This window comes from Benincasa hispida, chromosome 10, assembly GCF_009727055.1.
Source record: "Benincasa hispida cultivar B227 chromosome 10, ASM972705v1, whole genome shotgun sequence".
NCBI classification, from domain to species: domain Eukaryota; kingdom Viridiplantae; phylum Streptophyta; class Magnoliopsida; order Cucurbitales; family Cucurbitaceae; genus Benincasa; species Benincasa hispida.
In genome coordinates, this window is record NC_052358.1 from 42,181,226 (window position 1) to 42,194,781 (window position 13,556).

The 13,556-nt window shown below is 32.4% G+C and overlaps 2 protein-coding genes across 3 annotated transcripts; one reads left to right on the forward strand and one right to left on the reverse strand.

Moving 5' to 3' along the window:
• Window positions 1–1,773: 1,773 nt before the first annotated feature.
• On the forward strand, window positions 1,774–6,475 carry LOC120088251 (protein trichome berefringence-like 7). 2 transcript variants are annotated; one of them, XM_039045406.1, is made up of 4 exons: window positions 1,774–3,126; window positions 4,217–4,375; window positions 5,618–5,931; window positions 6,044–6,475. In XM_039045406.1, the coding sequence occupies exons 1-3, from the start codon at window positions 2,297–2,299 to the stop codon at window positions 5,913–5,915; spliced, it is 1,287 nt and encodes a 428-aa protein (XP_038901334.1). In that variant the 5' UTR covers window positions 1,774–2,296; the 3' UTR covers window positions 5,916–5,931; window positions 6,044–6,475. The 2 variants fall into 2 exon arrangements, with proteins under 2 accessions (XP_038901334.1, XP_038901333.1); XM_039045405.1 differs by having other exon boundaries at window positions 5,618–6,475.
• A 3,799-nt stretch (window positions 6,476–10,274) lies between these two features.
• On the reverse strand, window positions 10,275–12,364 carry LOC120088250 (pentatricopeptide repeat-containing protein At3g26782, mitochondrial-like). Its single transcript, XM_039045404.1, has 3 exons — window positions 10,700–12,364; window positions 10,462–10,559; window positions 10,275–10,297 (listed from the first exon to the last, which is right to left on the reverse strand). Exon 1 carries the CDS (start codon window positions 12,301–12,303, stop codon window positions 10,825–10,827), a length of 1,479 nt encoding a protein of 492 aa, XP_038901332.1. The 5' UTR covers window positions 12,304–12,364; the 3' UTR covers window positions 10,275–10,297; window positions 10,462–10,559; window positions 10,700–10,824.
• Window positions 12,365–13,556: the final 1,192 nt, after the last annotated feature.

Sequence of the window (13,556 nt, forward strand, 5' to 3'; positions counted from 1 at the left end):
CGGCTACTTCCTCAAATCATACTAAAATTCTTGCAATTTATGAGACTAGTCGAAAATGTGTATAGCTAAGATCAATGACTCAACACATTTGTGAAACATATGGTTTGACTACTATAAAAATCTTCAAACAATATTATACGAAGACAACACAACATGCATATCCCAAATCAAAGGAGGATATATTAAAGAAGATAGAACAAAACATATTTTACCAAAACTTTTCTACACTCATGATCTTAAAGAAAATGACGATATCACTGTACAACAAATTTGTTTGAAAAATAACTTGACAGACTTATTTACAAAGGCATTACCTACCACAATCTTTGAAAAACTGGTGTACAACATTGAAATGTGGCTACTTAGAGATCTTAAGTGATGTCTCCATGATGGGAGTAAATATACTTTTTAGGAATATAAATTATATAAAATATGTACTCTTTTCCCTTCATTAGGATTTTTTTCCATTGGATTTTTTTCCTAGTAAGGTTTTAACAAGACATATTTCATGTATATAATGGTCATCTTAGTGTCTATTGGTCATGTGTCGTGTCTCCATTTCTCAAAATGTTGTCCATATGTTTCAATATTACACATTATTAGTATCAATGTAATCCACCTCCTATTTGCCAAATTGCCTATAAATAGTGACATTTGATGGGTTTTAAAAGACACACATTGGGCAAATTCCATGAAAATTAGAAAAAATAGAGAATTTAGGAAATTTTCTTATTTTATATTTTGCTAATTTATTTTATTTTATTTTGTTTATTTATATATTATGTTTAATTTATTTTAATATTATATTTACTATAGTATTATATTTTATTAGTATCTGTGTTCTCATTGTACTCCTCAAGTTCACAACACTATCTTTTTCTTTTTAATTTTTTTGTTACAATTCAAAATTTTTTTCCCTCCCTATTTTCTCTTTTAAGGTTCATCTCTTTAAACTTCTGTTTCCTTGATTAAGATTTCTCTTTTTACTTTTTATCTTTTATTTCACTCTAAAATTTTTCACCATCCGTACCTCTAACAAATCTTCCCTCTTTGAAATTTTGCATTCTAATTTTTCTTTCTTAAAATTTTATTTTCCTCTTAGTTTTGTCCTCGCTGTAACTTCTATTTACCACGTTCAATTTTCTTTTTCATTGGAATGACCCTTTTATTATTTTGATAATGTAAAAATACTTTTGAAAGAAAACATAAATCATAAAAAAAAATACTTTTTTAATAAAATCAAAATCTCTTTTACAAGTGTTACGACGAATTAATTCTTTTAGAAAATAATTATATTCAAATCATTCATGTTAAACACATGTATAACAAATCATGTTCATACATGCCTTCAATCATTTAAAATTATTTTTCATTGTAAAAAATCATTTCTTTTTTTCTTTTAAAAAAACTAATAAATCATTTATAAGCAAATCATTTTTACTAAAATCATTTCTAAACATACTTTTATGTTTCTATTTTATTGTTCGAATGACTAGAGCTAAAAAAATATAATATAACATATATTAAAATACATCATAATGGAAATGTACCTAAATCTTTTTCATCCCAACGTGCATACAAATAAATAAACTACAACTTTAAACTTAAAAACTCACAAGAAAAAATGATTAGAGCCATCAAATCTTGCTTATTGGGCAAATGATTGAAGGTTAAAGGATCCACTTATTACCAAATAAAGGGAAATTTTCTGTTCTCTATTTTCATTTTTATTTCTTTCCCTTTTTGTTTATTTCCTTTTTATTTTATTTTCTTTATTTGTTGCTGCTGTTTCCCTGTCGCGGACGGTGTTTTGCTTCTTTCTAGTCTCAACCACCTTTCAATCTTTCTTCCATTTCAATAATAAAACACCTTACCGACATTTTCCATTCCGGAAGTTACAAATCTTTCCATTTCCATCCTCGTTGCTAAGATCCTTCAACGAAATCCAAAGGTAATTTCTCTCTGCCTCTGCAACTTCCAACATACTCACTCGCTTTTGGATTTGCTTTATCTTTCGATTCAATTCAAAGAAAGGAGCAATCCGTTCATTTCTGCATGTGGGTTCCATTTTTTTCGACTTATGAAGCAACCCCATTTGCCATTTTGCCCCATTGCCTTCAATGCATAATCCAACAAATTGGTTTCTGAGAAAAATCATTACAGAGTGGCAAGGGATCGGTGATTTTAGGATTTGATCGAGCTAGTTTTGAAGCTTTCCTTGAAAAGATTTGTTGACTCTTTAACTTTTTGTTGTCTGTTTGCTAGCTTTCTGATGCCCTTGTAAACATTAGGTGAAATGATGATTGAGACGATTAGTAATTTGAGTAAAAGCACATCGTTCAATAAAAGTATTTCATTTAATAGGAGGGCTTTAAGTTCTGGAAGCCCGAGGGTGAGTCGGGTGGGCTGGATCTCCCGTTGGTATCATGTGTTTGTGGTCATTGGATTTCTGGTTTCATCTCTTGTAGTGATTACTGCTGGTTATATTCATGTACTGCCTAGTTTTCCTCTGTCTTCTCATAATAATGGTGTTTCGAAATCAAGTTATTTGAATGAAACCTCGACTGGAAGCTGCAACGTATATGAAGGAAGCTGGATTTTGGATGATAGTTATCCACTTTACAATGCTACAGAATGCCCTTTTGCTGAGAAGGGATTTGATTGCTTGGGTAATGGTAGGGTAGATCAGAACTATCTGAAGTGGAGGTGGAAACCGATGAATTGCGAAATACCGAAACTTAATGTGCAGAATGTGTTGGAAATGCTGCGGAGTAAAAGAATCGTTTTTGTTGGAGATTCGATGAGCAGGACACAGTGGGAATCCCTGATATGCTTACTTATGAGTGGGGTTGAGGATAAAAGGACTGTTTATGAGATGAATGGGAATAAGATCACAAAGCGGATTAAATACTTAGGTGTTCGATTTAGTTCCTTCAACTTCACTGTTGAGTTCTATCGCTCGGTTTTCCTTGTGCAAGAAGGCCAGATGCCAAGACATTCACCTAAGAGAGTAAAGTCTGCCCTTAAACTGGATAAGCTGGATAGTATTAGCAGCCAGTGGATTGATTCAGATGTTCTAGTATTCAACACTGGACACTGGTGGGTCCCTGGGAAGTTGTTTGAAATGTAAGTTCCCTTTTCATATCGTGATATTTGTTTGAAACTTGGTTACCTAGATGTGCCAATTCCAATCTGTTTATATCATAGACAAACGTAATCTGATATCACATGTCTCGTACATTATGAAGCTGTTACTTTTTAAATCTATTCACTTTGTTTATTCTATCTCCCATAAACATGCATATTACTGTTCTCATTTGAAAGATTTTAGTATCACTATGTGAAATTAGTATCAACTATTTTATCTGATTTATATATGTGCAGTTTGAAGGGTGGAAAATAACTATAATTTTCTTGAAAGAAGCAATAATGGGGTTTTCTACTAAAGCAAGGATGAGTTTTTCTTTGCTAGCATATAAAGCAAATAAACCTTGAAATTTTTGCTTCACTTATGGGTTGAGTCCTCATGCACATGTGAGAGAGTTTACTAGTAAGGTTTGATGGCTAAGTTTCAACTGAGGAAGATTTGTTCAGCAGTTGGCTTGACTATTTGATATTTTAGGTCTGCAAGACAATGTTCCTTCCTGTGACATGGGTTAAATATTGACGGTTAAACTAGAGCCTATCTTAGGATACACAGGTTTAATAATGCATATGAGGTGTGTGTATAACATACATTCCAGATTGAAGTTACTAGTTTGTGATTGAGCTAAGCTTCTATTCACATTTTAGTGATCTTGTTTTCATTTGCATGGGAGGAAAATGATGAAGAAAGCAAGCGCATGAGTGTGAAGAAGATTTAGTTTCCTGAAACTAACCGTAAAGTTCTCTATTTATTTTCCCAAATGGACATATTGAGAGTCCCATGATTGTCACGTACTCTAGAAACCTTTTGTTCTTTTTATTCTTCTACAATCACCCAAATTCATGATATTCAGTTTACCCTCTGCAACTTTTGCTTCATATTGGAGTGGGGACGCGGTTCTCCTTTTTGCTGTTTTACGGATGTAATGATAGTAACTGGCTAACAGTAAATCCAAAACAAGGTTTATTGTTATAAAGAGAGTCAAAACTGTAAAATTTCCATTACCTTTTGGTTTGTCTCACATTAATAATCTTACCATCTTTAGAAGGCTTATAAAGATTTGTTGGACAGTGGTTGCTATTTTCAGGTTCGAAATTCGCTAAAGCTTGGAATGACAATTCCCACAGCTTTTGGAGTAGCACTTCAAACATGGGCATCTTGGATTGAGGAAAATATCAACACAAACAGAACCCATGTTTTCTTTCGTACTTTCGAGCCGTCACATTGGAAGTATGTGCTTTCTGTTGATTAAATGTCATTTTTTCAAATTCCTTTGTTTTGGAATGAATTTTTCTTGATGCGTGTATTATTCACATTTAATGCTTTTTAAATGAGTTTTCCACTATATATTTGATTGATGTTTGTGTTTTCAGGTTGGGAACTATTTAGCATCCTAAAACTTTTCTTGATGCATTGATTTTTTTTCTGCTTATAATGTTCCTGCCAAACTTATAGCTTTTCGTGAAGTAAACATGATTGAAACTTATAGCTTTGATGCATTTTTGCTGTGTTGTTGTTAGTCTAGTCAAATTAACATTCATGTTAGTAATTCAGAGACATAAAATAACTATCTAGCTACAGATTGTTAATGGGATTAGATATCGAAATTGAATACATTTGTAGGTTAATTTTGTATGGGAAGAAATAGCAAAGGAGTTCACAGAGAGAATATGTAATGTTGAAGCATTGTGCAAGAATTATAAAGGATATCCTTGGAGGATTTAATGGAGAATTTAGTCAATGACAAAGGGTAAAGTCGGAAAAAGTGCGAAACATAAATCTTAGGAGAGTATACAATGTTTAACCCACAGTATTTTGCTATTAGCTGTTGGCGGGCTGATATGACTTCCTCTCAATTTTTTTCACGGAAATAAGTAGCCAAAGTAGAAACCTATAGAAACACAATTTTTCCAAATAAGCATTCCAAATTAGGATGTACTAGGTTTTTTTCCAAGAAGGTTTTGGACTCTGATAGAACCTAAATTTAGAAAGATCAAATGTAACTAAACTACAAGATAAACCAAGTGTTCGAGGTATTTAGATTCTCCCTTTCGAGCTCTCTTCTCAAACTCTAAATATCTCACCAGAATATTGCCTATCTTTCTGCTTCTCCACTACTTCTATGTATAACAAACTACCATAACAACTTCTCTATCTAAATTTCTAATTGCTCATGTACCCTTACAAATACTCTAATAGCATTCCAATCAGACATCCCAACAAAAGTTTTTACCGATGTGAAAATTCTGTTTTGTAAGCTGATGGCTGAACTTTGATAATTTCTTGTGATAAGGCATTATTTCTTTTTCAACCAGAAACAAGTCCTTCTATTTATTTAATGAAAGAAACAAATGTTCAAAATACACGCTCCTAAAGGAGTGATAGAGCATTTTTTTTTGCAATACTCTTGACATAGGTGCTGTAAGATTGTACTCTTTAATCGGTTGTTGAAATGCTTTGGTCATGCATCAGGGACCACACCTTCAAATATTGCAGTGTTACCCGTCAACCTGTGACCAATCCCGGAGAAAGGGTTAGAAGCATATTTTCGGACACCATATTAGAGGTGGCAAAGAATATGAAAGCTCCCATTAACGTTTTGCACATAACATCCATGTCTGCTTTTCGAAGTGATGCACATGTTGGTAATTGGAGCGACAACCCATCCGTCCCGGACTGCAGTCATTGGTGCCTACCCGGAGTGCCTGATGTGTGGAATGAAATTTTGCTCTCTTATCTGCTTACTGAATATGATAGTTCATCCAAATGATCAATACACATTCTAAGTAAGTATTTGCCTCTCAACCTCCAAAATGAACTCAGAAGAACCTTCACTTTTGGTTGTGAAGGTTCATCCTACTGTGCTGAATTACTTTGTCTCCTCTTAAACTTATGCAGAATGGTCTAACACAAATTTGCTAACATTGAAGAGAAATATATGCCGAGTATGGAGAGATATGTATTTGCCAATGTCGTACTCAATACTTTGGCGACATAGAACGGTAATATCGGTCAAGATCAATAATCTCGGGTCTCGAGTGTTGCATATCCTCTACTCGGGTCATGTTATTTCTCACATTCTTTAAAGAAAAAGGAAGTGCATATATCGACTTACACGAATAAAACTGTTTTAGCTTAAGTTCTTTCTTTTATTCTTTCTTTCTTGCCCTTCATTTTTCATCCATTCCTTAGGAGAGGCCAGATTATGGCCATGAGATGTATCTGTATCTTTTTTCCTTGTACTAATCATGATATTTTTAAAGAACAAACACAGTGGGGGTGAAATGTTATGAAATAGCAAAAGGTAATTCTATTTTATCATCTTCTCTACATTTTGTTCCTTTATGTGATTCATTTTCTGATTCATTTGGTTTAGAACATTAAAAAAACATTGGATACTCTACTACATTAGAAGAGATGTTTGAAATAACAAAGCACAAGAAGAAAGAAAGATCAATCAACAATTGAAAGTTTACAAATTACAATACATGAATTTCACTAGTTATAGCCTGACATCTAAACTAGTACTCTCCTAGAGTTTAATGACCATAAACTCATTGTTTCTGCCAACTTACCATTCCCTTCAAACTATGGTACTGAAAATGAGGTCTAAAATTATGTCCAATTCATGTTGACATATATAACTTCTGCAGAGCAATTGAATCATTCCAGTTCCATTTCTTGGCTTTGTAGCAAATGTCTAACTTCTTCAGATGAAATAGAATCTGTTATAATCAGATTTACAAACTGCAAAATCATAATCAAGACTTATGCTGCTTGAAATGTGCATCAATGTCTCTTCATGATTGATACTTTCACTCATTGAAAAAGGCTCTACGATAGCTTAAGAGAACACTACTCTAGGTCTTTCTTCACGTTTTATGAAAAATCATGACAATATCCGAGATTTTTATAGCGCTTTTTAATGCTATAGCAAGAATAGGAAGTAGTTTTGTCAATAATAGCATTTATTTACCATTTTAAACAATTGGAAAAAAAACATTTTTGACCTATAAACTTGTTAAGTAGTATCAATTTCAATCTTATACTTTCAATTTTATCACATTGCAACTCAAAGTTAAATAAGTGTTACAATAATTCTAAACTTTAAAAAGTGTTACATTTTTAGCCATCTGATAAGTTTTCACTTGAAATACTGCTAAAAAAAATGTTTCTCCAATGCATTGAATGAATTATAAATATTGGAAGGTTTATTCAAGGTAGATTTAGTCTTTCTTCTTCTTCTTTTTATTGCAAAACAAGAAATTATTGAGGTTATGAAGACTTTCACATTATATTTTGTTAAAATTAGGAGTTAGTGGAATTGGAATTGAGAGTAATAATTACGACATTTATTTAAATTAAGGGGTCTAATTTGATAAAATTGAAAATTTAGGATTCAAATTGATACGACCTCACAATTAGATGGTTGAAAATTGACTTCTTATACGGACATTTTTATAACTTTTATTACTTTAAATAGTTGATAAAATTGAAAGTTTAGAATTCAAATTGATACGACCCATAATTACATGGTTGAAAATTGACTTTTCATATGAACATAAATAGAAGCTACGATAAGCTTTTATTTATTTTTATTGTTATTATTATTTTATGACGTTTATAATCGTTCTAAGGAGCTGCTCCAGAATCAACCAAATGGCAGCAGGCAATAGCAGCAATCGGTGATGAATCCAACCCTCCAAATAAAACAATTCCAAATGCCATATTTGTCATGTCTCTTAGTAAACAGCCCTACACAATAAACATACACTAGAATATCTTAAAATAATATAAACTTGGAATACGAGACATTACAACATCTAGACAACGGTTCTGTTTTTCTGTTTTCTATTTCTCAATTTCTAAAAAATAGACTTGTTTGATAATCAATCTTTTTTCCTCCAAAATTTGTATATTTTTTCTAAAATTATTGTTTGGTAATTTCTATGTCATGTTAGAATTTTGTCCTATATAACTTTTGTTTTTTAAAATATGAATTTAACTTCAATTTAATATTCTCAACTATGGCGTTTATAGAACAATATAATTGAGTTGAATATGAGTCGACCTATTTAAGACAAATGACTCGAGTAAGAGATAATATTCTAGATCGAACTTGGGCAACATCTAGAAGAGAAATAATTTTATTATTGTTTTTAAATTTACATCGGGACTTAATTGTATTAAATAATGTATATTTTTTATAATTTTCCTTCATATGTTATAATGCATGTTATGTATTTTTGTATTATATAATTAAATTTCATTTAAACTATAAGAAAGGAAATAAATAAATAATCGAACCTAACAAATAATTATCAAACAAGTTTTTATTTTTGTTTTTTTATAAGAAATTCATATATTCTTATGTCCGTTTCTTAAAAGCAAGAAATAAAAAACAGAAAACAAGCAACATGGAGCAGGAAACAAAAAACCTTATTAAACATGCTGCAACAACTCATCAATCAAGGTAGATACATTAAGAAATCCAAGGGCGATAGGTTTTCAATATGAAGTTCCTTGTAAAACAGTAAACATCAAACGCCAACATCCAATAACATTTGAAAACTACTACGTTTAAACAGAACTCCATGAAGATGATGGCATTCAATGTTAAACTAATGACGAGTAAGTCCAGAACATGCCTTCTCAAATGCCTTGCATAAAACCAAAGGATTACAGTGATCTGGCGTAACCATCTTTGTGTAACATGGAGGGTTATACAATCTTCTTAATCATCCTAAAATCATTTAAACTCCACCATTTAGTAATAAAGTTCATGAATTATAACAATTCTCTTTATGAAAACTAGGAAAATGAGTACAGAAAACCTCAACACTTTAAATGAAGAAAATGAATGGAAACAGTCCAAGAAACAATAAAGATCAACCAAACTGTTTGAACTCATGCTACTAAGTTTCAATGAAATGGAACACGTTCCTAATTTCAACATCTAATCATTTAATCAAATGAAATAAGTGTTTTAGTTCAATTCTCACCCAAAAGAAAGAAAAGAAACATAGGATTAGTTAAAGAAGCAACCCAGAGTTCTTGATGTTAGCAAATTTTGAACCAAAAGAAACGACTAAATTATAAGGTTGATCAGTCCCTAACCAAGAATCCAAATTGAATTATTCTTGTTGCTTGATCTTCATTTTCAACTCATCTCTCAAGTTAGGACATTCATTTAGTGGAAAGAAGCAGCAAAAGTTCCAGTTTAAACCACAAATCATAGTATTCTAGTGTTGTAACAGAAATTCTTTATTCATGTACATTCTCAACTTAAAACTAGCATAACATTCCATCACAACTAGAAATTAACTGATTATTTTTCCAAAATTTACAAATGGCTTTGAAAGTTTATAAATGGTTTTCCAAATGAAGTATACTTGAAGTGAACCCACGCACATGCCAAAGTAACAAAACATATATGATCTAAGAAGACTCGTTACGAAAACATCAAATTTGCAACCCAAAACACTAAAGTCAGTGTAAAATAATAACACCTTAAGAATTAGTAAATACAGTCCTCCATTTGTTCTGATGAAAAAAATAAAATTACAAGATGGTTGAAATTAGTCAAACCCTAACAAAATAAACTCATGAAGGCAATAGAAACACATAAAATAATATAACGAATAAAAATCAAATGGATTAAACAGATGAAGAATACCTTTGAAGCAGAAAATTCTACTAGAAGCTTCCAAAAGAATGGTCTTCTGGAACTAAATTTCTGTGAAATAGCTCTTTGATGAACGAACCAAGTAATGATAAATATCTATGAACAAAAATAGGAGTGCACTAAAACCGAACACCCCTTCAACAATCTACAACTAAGACAAACCAATCAGCTTTATTTTTCATTTTGCAATTCAAAAAAAGGTGAGAGAGATAATCCATAACAATACGCAAAAAGATGCGACTATATGTTTTTGGCAACAGAATCGTATAAAAGCAAGTTTATCTCCTTGAAGAAGTTGAAGAAATACCTTGGGGTTGAAGCAAATTTCCAATTAAGAAAATCCAAGTCCCTTTTGCCCCTAGCCAAAAAAATTTCTCGCACTCTGAATAATGGAATAATCATATTTGGCATGGATGGCTCTTCAACTAATTGGGTGTGTTTGTGTTTTTTTTTCCTTCTTCTTCTTCCTGCAAAACCAACCAATTGTTTAGATCCCATTTGATAACCCTTTCATATATGATTAAGAAATTTTGAAAAAACAAGGCAATGTTCAAAAACCAAATGGTCATCAAACAGCCATAAAAAGTGAAACAAGAAATTGACAGTTGGGTTTAATTTTGGGTTTTCATACCCTTTACTGTTTTGATCTTCAGTATATAGTCACGAATGCTGATCGAGCCTTAAGTGATATTAATCGACTTTGGTTGAGAAGTTTGAATAATACCTCGGCTGCAACAAGATTGAAATGTGTTCTTAGGTTCAAGTGAACGCAGCTTATAATGCTAATCTCAGCAGGTTATATGGAGATATAACTTAGTGGCCTCTATTATTGAATCAACCAATAAATCTTAAAGATCATGTGCACATACAACAGAAGCACTTATGCTCTCGAGACAATGTGGTTGTTGCTGTGACCAACTGTTGGCCGATTGAACAACTCGAGTTTTGACTGGTTGCTACTTGAATAGGATCTATTCAACTGTGTCCTTGAATTTTAAGTTATTTCGCCATTTACAACCGCTTGTCTTACTGCATTTAATGTTTCAAATATTCTCAAATCCAAAGGGTGAGAATTGTCCCCTCCGTAGAATTTATGTACAACTCCATCAATGGTTATGCAGCTGTAACCAGGGATTTTTGTCAAACCAAGGTCTCGCATTTTCTCTCTAGTCAGCCAAACACCACGAGATATACCAAGGGATTCATATATACTAATCAAGGCTATAAAATTGCTTGGATTTGTAGGTTCCAACTTGAAAAGCTGGTTGGCTGCAATTTCTCCAATCTCAAGGTTCCTGTGGATCATACAACCAGAAAGCAGAGCACCCCAAATGCTTGCAGAAGCGGTAGGCTTCATATTTCTTATCAACAGAAACGCTTCCTGCAGAAAGCCAAAGCGACTCAGAAGATCAACAACACAAGCATAATGTTCTACCGTCAGTTCAACCTTAAAATCTGAAACAATGGACTGGAAAATTCTCCAACCTTCATTGATGTAACCTGCATGACTGCAGCTAGCCAAAACGGCTGTCAGTGTTACAGAATTGGGTTGGATTCCACAATCCTTCATTTTGTTAAACAGGACCAAGGATTTCTCTCCTTTCCCATGAGCCCCATAACAAGATATCATTGTGGTCCATGTAACAGTATTCAAGCTGCTCATATTCCCAAAGACCTTTTCAGAATCAAACAGGCTTCCACACTTTGAATACATATTAATCAATGAGTTCCCAATTGCAACATCAGCAGCAAATACCATACTCTTCAAAACTAAGCAATGAATCTCTTTTCCTTTTCTCAAATCTCCTTCCCCTCCACAAGCATTCAAAACGCTAGGAATTGTCATAAAATCCATCTTCACTCCTTCAAAGAGCATGCGCTTGAAACAATCCAACGCATCTCCATAAAGCCCAGCCCTCCCATACCCAGAAATCATTGCGTTCCAAGAAATTGTATCTTTATAAATCATATTATCAAACACCTTCTTAGCATCACCCACAAGCCCATATTTAGCGTAAAAGTCTAAAACCGTACTGTCTACAACAACATATCCTTCAAACCCAAGCCTTATTGTCCAACAATGAAGTCTCTTCCCCAAATAAACATCCCCAGTACCAACACTAGCCTTCAACATCTGAGGCAAAGTATAATGGTCAGGGAGAAAACCAAGGCCCCTAAACTGATTAAACACATTTATTGCATCAAAGTACCAAGAAGTGTGAACATAAGAAGCAATCAAGATATTCCAGGAGTGCATGTTTCTGTGAGTCATTTTATCAAACACCTTGCGGGCGTCGTGAAGAAACCCACATTTGCAATACACTAATAGAAGATCTGTTAGAAGAGTTAAATGTGGAAGGAAGCCATGGATGAGGATTTGAGCGTGGGCTTGCTTTGCTTGGGCAATTGCATAATGATGAGCACAGCTTCTGAGAATGAAAGAGAAACGAGAAGTGCTATGACTATGAGACATTGATAGCTGCCTTCCGGGTAAATTATTAAGCACAAAGTCCTTAATGATTTTATCTATTGAAGCTCTTGAACAAAATGAAAGTATTTTTTTTTTATTTTATTTTATTATTTTTTTTAACAAAGGACCCTACTACCACATTTTATAACATGGGTGTACATGAGTTAGGTTAGGTTGAGAGATTTTTTTAGCCAACCGATAAATTTGGATTGGTCGGATTGGCCACTCGAATGACCTGAATAGAATCTCCAATCTAACCCAACCCATAAAATTTGGGTTGGGTTGGATTGGGTTGTTGGGTTATTTAGGGCTTGTTTAGTAGAGAATTTAGTTCTATTTTATGTTTTTAAATTCACTGAGTTCAAGAAATATGTGATTCTGTTCCTGAAAATTGTCTTTACATTATGTGATCCAAATAGTGTAAATTCTGAAAAAAAAAAAAAAAAAAACATTTTTATGTTTCATTGAATCCATATTTTGAATTTTGAATTTTGAATTTTAAAGTGCATAATTATATTAAATAAAGATAAAAAAAAAATACTTAGAACTAAAATATGGCATATTATAAAATCAATTCATTTTTTGGAAAGTAAAATATGTATTATGTAATGTATTATAAATTATATAATATGACAAAATAAGAATTATACAAAAAAATTAACATAAAACATGTTCATAAATAAATTTATAATAGTTTATTGTCAATCTAATATTTAGTAGGTAATTTCAAAAAGTTTTATGATTTATAAATATAATATCAATCACATTTAAAAAATAAATAAATCAGAATCTTGTTCTGAATTTGCTACCAAATACATATATGAAAACATGAAATACAACTCTGTTTTCATTGAATCTCTTGTTTTCAAATTTATGTTTTCAGATTCTCTACCAAATAGACCGTTATTTTTTATTCTTTTCTCTTTTTTTAATTATATTTTTATATGCATTATAATTTGGGTCGGTTTGGGTCAACCCGAATTTTAAAAATTGTAACCCGAACCTGAACCCGAACCCAACCCAACCCGAAAAAATCATAAAAAATTCAACCCAACTCAACCCTTACGATTTGGGTTGGGTAGTCCAGGTTGTTGGGGTTATTTGAACATCCTTAGTTAGGGATGACCAAGTGTATCGTATCTCTAATGCGATGACCATCCCTATCACGATAATTTTTTTTTTAACAAAATTGGGGAAAACATAACAAACTTACATATTTTATGACTTATTGTGTTAGGGATGACCATGTATAACCC

What these genes read in the sequence shown, in the direction of transcription:
- LOC120088251 (XM_039045405.1), top strand. Translation starts at nt 2,297, where the DNA reads ATGATGATTGAGACGATTAGTAATTTGAGTAAAAGCACATCGTTCAAT. An exon ending in CCTGGGAAGTTGTTTGAAAT is followed by an intron (nt 3,127 to 4,216) that starts GTAAGTTCCCTT and finishes TTTGTTGGACAG; the next exon opens with TGGTTGCTATTTTCAGGTTC. An exon ending in TTCGAGCCGTCACATTGGAA is followed by an intron (nt 4,376 to 5,617) that starts GTATGTGCTTTC and finishes GTCATGCATCAG; the next exon opens with GGACCACACCTTCAAATATT.
- LOC120088250 (XM_039045404.1), bottom strand. Translation starts at nt 12,303, where the DNA reads ATGTCTCATAGTCATAGCACTTCTCGTTTCTCTTTCATTCTCAGAAGC.